This window comes from Myotis lucifugus, unplaced genomic scaffold (assembly GCF_000147115.1).
Source record: "Myotis lucifugus unplaced genomic scaffold, Myoluc2.0 scaffold_23, whole genome shotgun sequence".
Lineage (NCBI taxonomy): Eukaryota > Metazoa > Chordata > Mammalia > Chiroptera > Vespertilionidae > Myotis > Myotis lucifugus.
The window spans coordinates 2,583,264-2,592,236 of record NW_005871071.1 but is presented as its reverse complement, the minus strand read 5'-3'; the positions used below and the strand labels follow the sequence as shown (position 1 = coordinate 2,592,236).

Here is an 8,973-nt window from a genome sequence, read left to right as displayed (position 1 = left end):
CATATACATACACACACACACACACTAGAGGCCCAGTGCATGACATTAATGCATGTGTAGGGTCTCTAGGCCTGGCTGGTGATCAGGGCCAATCGGGGCCTTCCTTCCCCCAGCTGCCGCCAGGGCCTTCCTTCATTCTGCACCGCACCCTGGTTGTCAGTGCACATCATAGCAAGCAGTCAAACTCCAGGTTGGTCGAACTCCGAAGGGAACAATTTGCATATTAGCCTTTTATTATATAGGATTTTTTAAGTTGATCCAGCTACTACTCTAAAGAAATAGAAAAAGCACTACAGCCAACATGAAGAAATGATGCTTGAAAATTTTGCAGAGGCCCTGGCCAGTGTGACTCAGTTGGTTGATTGTCCATCCCATGAACGAGAGGTCGCCAGTTGGATTCCCTGTGTGGGCACATGCCCAGTAGGGGGCACACAGGAGGCAGCCAATCATTGATGTTTCTATCTCTCTCTCCCTCTCCCTTCCTCTCTGAAATCAATAAAAATTGTGTTTGTGCTCTTCAATGTACATTTTCAAAGAGAATTTGCTAGGAAAGAATACATTTTTAATTTAGTTCTGAATGCTACAGGAGAATAAAGATAAAATGACATTTACAGTGGAATAGACCAATTTTTGCTATATAATCAAGCCTGTTACTCCACAAATGGCTATAGTTTGTATGACATCTCAGGTAATCTGTACATTTCAGTTTCCTGCTGGACTAGCAACAAATCAGAGGATTAGAATGACACATACCACCCTGTTCTAATTATTTCTTGCTCCTTTTTTCTAGTAAAGTGAGCTTGAGAAAAGCTGTGTTTCTAAGGCACAGTGGAGTATGTAGGACAGTAGACACCTTAATAGTATACCTTAGTTAATATAAAAAATATGGTATCAGAGAGGCATTAATGAGTGACTCCATGAATGTTAAATAACTCTTTATATTTGAATCATGATGAAAAATTTTCTGAGTGCTTTGATAGCCACTGTCTAATTTTATCATCACAATATATTTATCAGATAGGTAGGCAAATATTGTTATCACCATTTTTTTAAACATGAGAAAATATTTTCAGAAGGATTGAATGATTTGTCTAGGGCTACAAGCTCATGTGCCAAATCACAGGTAGGACAGCTTGGTTTGGAAATCTGTACTATCCCAATCAATCCGTTCTTTGGCTTTGTTTTCAGCTTTAAAGGTTTAAAAAAATATTTATATATCATGTTTACAACTCCAGAAATATCCCATTGTTAATATCAGAGACCATGCTTTTTTTTTCTTTTGACACATCATGATTCCCTGTGAAGTACTCTATCCATATTAAACACTCAAGGAGTTTAATGCACCGATCAGAGTATGAGAATGTCAATTCTGGCAATGAAGAAAGTCGTGCCATACTGAAGTTACTGGCAAAAAGAGCCTAGACAACTAGGGTGAAAAGCACAAACATGAGCTATCCCTCCTTGTGGACGATGCAAATAACTCACATAAAGAATGTACCCAAGAATCAGGGAGAAAATTCACATCAGTGTCAATAACAACAGAAAAAATAACACAGTAATACCGCAACCCAGCAAGTCAACCCTACATATGAATTTTAGAGATATGTTTAGGAAACATAGCAAAAATTTTTATCAATTGGTAATATCAAAAAAAAACACCTGAAACAACACTAACACTTAAGGTGGATAAAGGCATAAATTCAGATATTATGGGATTATCAGATTAAGGAAAACTACGCATCAGTGAAAATGTATTATGGATCAATCTGACAAATATAACATTAACCAAAAAGCATGCCATGGAGGAATATATAGAGAGAGATACTGTTTTAATAAATTCAAAAATATGCAAAAGGAAACTATGTTTTTTTAGGGATACATATATGCATGATAAAAATATTTAAAGCAAAAAATGATAAACACAATATTCAAGGTGTTATACTACTTGTGGAAGAAGAAAAGGAGATGCTACTGGGAAGGGACACAGGGGAGTTTGAAGATTTTGGTAATGTTCCAGTTCTTAAGTTGAGTAATACAGTGCACAGATATTTGTCTTATTATTTAAAATAAAAATTATGTTATATATACTTTTTGTATGTATATTCACAATTAAAAACCGCCAATACTAAATTTCACCTGGTCCTATCTAAAAGAAAAACAGATTTGTAGAGACAGAAGGAAAAAAAAAACAACCATTCGCTATTCTATAGAAAAAGCAAAAATATAAACAGAAAACAAAAAGCTCTGCAATGGCCCTAGCCAGTTTGGCTTAATGGATAGAATGTCAGCCCTCAGACCAAAAAGTCTCGGGTTTGATTTCTGGTCAAGGGCACCTACCTCAGTTGCAGGTTCGACCCCTGGCCCTGGTAGGAGCACATGTGGGAGGCAACCAGACAATGTGTCTCTCTCACACTGATGTTTTCTTCTCTCTTTCTCTCTCTCTCTCTCTCTCTCTCTCTCTCTCTCTCTCTTCCTCCTCTCCCTCCCTTCCACTCTCTCTCTAAAAATCAACTGAAACAAATATCCTTGGGTAAAGATTTTTTTTAAAAAAAGCTCTGCAACTGACCATATTGATAACCAAATCATCTACATCTGCCACTCAGCCTTAAAATATCAGATTGCCAGTCAGTGATGAAATCCACTTTGGCAGCATAACAGGACAACTGGATATTACAGGGCTAATTAATAGATTTTGTTTGAAATATCTTCAGTTACTAGTGTAGTTGCAATTTATTTAAGGAAAAAACATATTATGTAGTCTAATACTAAAAACAGATTCTTTAAAAAAATATCCAGTGTCTTTGTTACCTAAAGAATGAATAAAACTGTTTAACTATTTTTTTGGTGCTTCTGTTTAATCACAGATAAGCTTTGAACACATAACACTGTTCTTATACTTTCATATTCAAATCTTACAGGTTTAACGTGTAAATGTAAGATTTCAGAGTAAGAGGGTTTGAAATTGGGTCCCAAAGAGACAAAATTAGGAAGAGGAAAGAGCTTCAAGATAGTCTTTAGGAAATCAGAAATTGTAACTATCATTTAAAAAAAAAAATCAGGTTTAACTTTGCCTTTTGCCTCTGTAAGAGCTGATGATCTTTTAGAGGATTTAATTTCATTGATGTAAAGAGGATAGCTTTCCTCCATAGCTGAGTGGGGATAAAGGAGGTAACTGGACACCGGTAACCCCCCAAAATCCACTGGAGTGAGGGGAGACACAACCCAAGACACTCTGGACCACTGACCAGGGTACAAGGATGAGAGTGGGAGAAGGCAAGACAAAGAGGCTGGCTTTCCTGTCATCTCCTGTCACCACAGGCTTTGAGGAAGACCTTGTAACCTACTGAGAACTGACTATCAGGAGAGGGTCCTGGGAGGAGAATGGAAGGAGAAAAATAAATTGTAGCTACCTCACCATATTGCCCGGATTCTCCATAACCACCCCAAATCATCTCCATATTGTCACAGATTCCCAAACCACTTCTCCTTGCTGCTTGGCTGAAATACACCTTTGCTTCGTATCTCTCACCCATACAATAAACTTACCAATCGATTCTCATCAAATACTTCAAAAAGAAGCCGGTGCTGCTGAGGATGGACCTAGGAAGAGAAACACAACCTTCCTTTAACGACAAGTGGACATCACCACAGAGACTGAGAATAAGTGCCTGAAATTGTTGCCATTTCCTAATTCCTGTTCTTTCCAAGATATTTTCAATTACATGAGATACATAATACAAAAGCTGACCAGTCACATGTCCCCCGTTTTCTAATGATTTTACCATAACAGCAAAGTGGATTTGGTTGCATATTTATCCAATTTTTCCAAAATAGGATGAAAGGAAGTAAAAAAACACATTTTAAAAATTTATTTAAATGTTGCCTGTACTTAAAAATATAGACTAGATTTAAAACTCTTATCAACTTTATTTACTCACTTCATATTTATCAGGTTAGAACTACCCAAAGTAGGTGTTGCTTTTATGGGAACTAGTGTCTGAATCCTTTCAGTACTGACTTGATAAAGGAATTTATTGTTTCTACTATAAAGAGTACAGCCCGACCAGCATGGCTCAGTGGTTGAGCATCCACCCATGAACCAGGAGGTCACAGTTCGATACCCAGTCAGGGCACATGCCGAGGTTGCGGGCTCGATCCTCAGTGTGGGGCGTGCAGGGGGCAGCCAATCAATGATTTTCTCTCATCATTGATGTTTCTCTCTCTCTCTCCCTTCATCTCTGAAATCAATAAAAAAATATTTTTTAAAAGTATAGGAGCAGTCAAAAATATAAACTGAGTTTCCACTTACTGTTTATATTTTACACATGAGTAAAAATTAACATGCAGTATTTTATTTTTCAAACTGATGCTTTCATTTTTGCTGAAGTATTTCAACAAGTTAAAATCTACTTAACATTTGAAATAAGTCAGAGAAAGACAAATACCATATGATTTCACTTTTTATGTGGAATTAAAAAAGATGTACAAACAAAACCAACAAATTCCTAGATACAGAGAACAAATTGATAGTTGCCATCAATAGGAGGGAGTTAGGGGACTGCTTGAAAAAGGTGAAGAGATTAAGAAGTACAAATTTCCAGTTTAAAACAGTCACGGGGATGTAAAGTACAGAATAGGGAGTATAGTCAATACTATCGTAATAACTGTGCATGGGGTTAGATGGGTATTAGACTTATTGGGATGATCACTTAGTAAGTTATATAATGTCTAATTACTATGTTGTAATTACTATGTCGTACAACTGAAACTAATAGAATATTGAAAACAATTTTTAAATTATATTTGTTAAAGTGTTTGATATTAAGAACAAAGAAAATATTGAATAATTTTTATACATATACTAGAGGTCCGGTGCATGAACTCATGCATGGGTGGTGTCCCTCGGCCTGGACAGTGATCAAGGCCTACGGGGGGCTGGCCGGCTGCGGGGAGGTACCCCAGGAAGTTGGCCAGCCTGCCCCCCGATCAGGGCTTATAGGGGGACCGGCCGGCAGGGGGGAGTGACCACGGGATGTTGGCTGACTAGTTTTGGGGCTGGCCGGCCGGGGGGAGGGGCTGCAGGTGGTTGGTGGTCAGTGCACGACAGAGTACCTGGTCGACCGGTCGTTCTGGTCATTTGGTCATAATGGTCGCTTAGGCTTTTACATATATAGATTATCTTGCACATTTTATGCAGGCTATACATGGTGTCTTTTGTTCTAATGAGGTGACTCTGGGTGGCTCCAGGATGAGGGCTGGTCACCAGAAAGAACAAGCCATGACTGGGAGTTTGGAATTTTCAACCCCAACCCTCATTCTCTTGAGAAGAAAGAGAGTTTGAAAATGGAATTAATGATCGATCGTGCCTAGATGGTGAAGCCTCCAGAAAAATCCCAAGAGGACGGGGTTCGAAGAACTTCAGTTGAACACATCCATGTACCAGAAGGATGTACACACCAACCCACAGGTGCCCTCCCAGATCGCACCCTGGATCTCCCTTCACCCGGCTGTTTATATCCTGTATTATTTCCTTTAATAAACTGGCAAACATAGGTAAGTGTTTCTCTGAGTTCTATAAGCTGTTGTGGCAAATAATTGGAACTTGAGGGTCATGGGAACATCTGATTTGTAGCCAAGTCAGTCAGAAGTTGAGGGTAACCTGGGGACCTACTACTTTCCACTGGTATCTGAAATGAGATCAGGCTTGTGGGTCTGAGCCCTGAACCTGTGGGATCTGACCCTACTTCCCGGAAGGTAGTGTCAGAATTGAGTTAAAATGTAGGACGCTCGGTCGGTGTCGCACAGAAATGCCTGGTGTGGGGAAAATAACCTCCACACGTTTGGTGACCAGAAGTATCAGAAGCAAAACACTGTGTGTGAGTAAAAGGAAAAACACTGGAAGTGAAACACTAGAATCATTTTTCCTACGATAAATATATTTCCCTACTCAGGCTAATACAAGACGATGTATAAAAAATTCTCACATTTGGGATGATTTTTTCCCTATGGTAAATATATTGCATTAAAAAATGTGATATGTTAATATAAAAAGCTTTACATATAAAAAGTATTGATAGCCCTCATAAAAACCTCCTATAAGTGTGACAGTGCTACTAAGATACCTAACCCAATGTCCACTCTCACTTCCTGCTGAGAACATAATCCTGATTTTACCTGCAGTGATGTGCCCAAAGCCACCACACTGGGGTATACCTGTTTTTATTTGAAGTATAACATATATTCAGTAAAGCATAATGTATACTTTATACTTAAATATGCAGCTTGGTGATTTTTTTTTTTTTACTGTGTCATCATCACCCAGATCAAAATACCATGGACTTGTTCAACGTTGAGACTCTGAATATGTCTACCTAAAAATGACTCCTTTGCACGTCAGCGTGACCAGGGAGGCCAATCTGATGGCAGTCATTGGATGGGGTTTCTGGGAGAGCTCTTTAAATGGGCTGTCTCAACTGGGACAGATGTTCCTCAGGCGCTCTGCATTTCTCTTTCCTGCCTGGGACTTGGATGGGATAGCTGGCACTCCTGCAGCCATATTGTAACCAGGAACAACTCTGAGGAAGGAAACCCAATCAAGAGCTAGACACCAGGGGGACAGAAAAATAGTGTAAGATAATGATCTTTTCTAAGAACATGTAGAGGAAGTTCCGGGGAGGAGATGAAATTTGAGCTGAGACTTGAAAAATGGGAAGAATTTGAAAAAGAAAGGATAGAGAACATTCACAGCAAGATGACGGCATGAGGAAAGGCATGGGGACAGAATGAACATGCTCAATGGAGCTCAATAGGAACATTTTTTGTCATTAGAAAGTGGCAAGAAATATTTAGTTAATTAGGGTAGAGCCAGGCTGAAGTAACTGAACTCCAAAAAAGGAGTTAAGATTTGCTTGGTAGGGAAGAAGAAAAAAAAAAGCTTTTAAAGGAAAAATGACATGATGTAGGTCCCATGTAAATATTATTTTTGTCAAGTGATACACAAAATGAACTGGACTGGAGAGAGACCCTGAGGTCCACAGGGACTGTAGTGCAGTAATTCAGGCACGAAGGGAAGAGAGCTCTGCCTGGACTGTCCCCGGGGGAATACGGGGGGAGACAAGACCAGGAAAAACACTTTGAGGGGGAAATCAGAAGTCTCGGAGTCTATCAAAGTACCTGGCAGACACTGTAGACATTAAATATAAAAATGAATATTCTAGTCCGGCCCATGTGGCTCAGTGGCTGAGCATCGATCCAGGTAGGGTACATGCCTGGGTTGCGGGCTTGATTCCCAGTAGGGGGCGTTCCAGAGGCAACCGACGGATGATTCTCTCTCATCACTGATGTTTCTATCTCTCTCTCCCTCTCCCTTCCTCTCTCTGAAATCAATAAAGACATATATAAACAACACAAAACAAAAACAATGAATAATCTAAGAAAATAAGAATCATGTCTACTCTAATGAGGCTCTGCTGTCCTGGTTCAGGCCATAACTAATAGCTTCCTAACAGGATTTTCCCCACAACTATCCTCTCTTTTCAATCTATCTTTCCTACTAAAACTGGAGTGACTGACCCTAAAAGACAGTTTGGGCCATGTTTCCTGCCCAACTCAAAAGTTATTCCTAACGGCCTAGTGAATAAAATCCAAACCCGAGCATAGAATGATGCCTCTGATCTGAGTCCAATTTGCCTTTCCAGGCCTGTCTCCTACCACTGTCCCCCTGCCCAGCCAAATACACTAGAAACAGACTATCCTCACTGCTTACTGAACGGATGCTGTGAAAGAATTAGGTTCTGATGACCCAAAAGAGAGGTTATGCAAACTATGCTTTATGAGCCAAACTCAGACACCTGCTTTTTTTTCCCTACAGCCCATAAGATAATAATGTTTTTTATATTTTTAAATGGATACATAAGTTCCCACATTATAGCCTCAATTATTGCTTCCTGGCTGGCAACACCTAAAATATTTACTAACTGGCCCTTTAAGAAAAAGTTTGCTGACCCCTGTCCTAAGACATTCACTGTACGTTATCTATTAATTTCTCTCCTATGTAGCTACAATGGTTCTGGATAAGACCATCCTTGGAAGATGTGAGAAAGTCACTCAAACCACTTTCTGTGTTCTGCGGGTCACATGAGGATACTGGCTGGGAAAGATGTACTTCAGTTTGGGCAGCCCTGTATCCAAATAGCTGGAATCCCCAAACAACATTATGTACAGAGGAAAGAACATTATTACAGAAATTATTCACACATAAAATTTCAGAGCTGAAGAGAAACAGTTGTCTTTAAACTGAAACGTCTACCAAAGGCCCAACCCAATGAATTTTTAAAACTGTACACACACAGCCTAGCGCTATGAAATTTTCAAACACTGGGATAAAGGCAATTATCAAACTTTTCAGAGAGAGAAGGATCACCCCCCATGGAGCAAGAATCAGACTTTTCAACTACAGCACAATGCCCAGCGATGTAAAGGCAACGCCTTCAAGTTTCTCAGGACAAATTATTTTCAGCCTCGCGTACGTGAGAGGCCAAACTACTGGCCAAATATAAGCTGGCTATTTACTCATCTATTATGGCTAGAAGTCAGTTTGGGACATGAATGTATGAGCTAGTGAGCAATACGGGAATAAGGACCAGAAAACAAACAGAAACAGTTAAAAAGCGGTCCCTTCAGAGAAGCAGGGAGGATGGGGCACCAAAGTCTGTTGCTTTTCACTATAAGCCCCTTTACAGTACCTCATTTTTAAGCTATGTGTGAATTCTTTGATGAGGTGTTTTTTTTTAAAATAAATGTATTAAAAATAGGATTAAACCTATGGTCACAAAAAATAGCTCAGAGGGTCATATTTATAGGAAAGATGAGAGCAGAAGAAATAAAAATATTGGCCATAGGTCTCCTGAAAAAAGGATAAGTATGTAAGTCTATAAATGCATAAAAGAGTAGAAAATAAACCTTGCTAGAGGA

At 39.4% G+C, this 8,973-nt stretch overlaps 1 protein-coding gene across 1 annotated transcript in view; it reads right to left on the bottom strand.

The window, feature by feature from the left end:
• The window catches only part of NEDD4 (neural precursor cell expressed, developmentally down-regulated 4, E3 ubiquitin protein ligase), a 117,721-nt gene that overhangs the window by 72,250 nt on the left and 36,498 nt on the right, over positions 1 to 8,973 (bottom strand). The window contains exon 5 of the mRNA XM_006085921.3: positions 3,547 to 3,600. Within this exon, the coding sequence (XP_006085983.1) occupies positions 3,547 to 3,600 (54 nt within the window). The remainder of the gene's footprint in view (positions 1 to 3,546; positions 3,601 to 8,973) is intronic.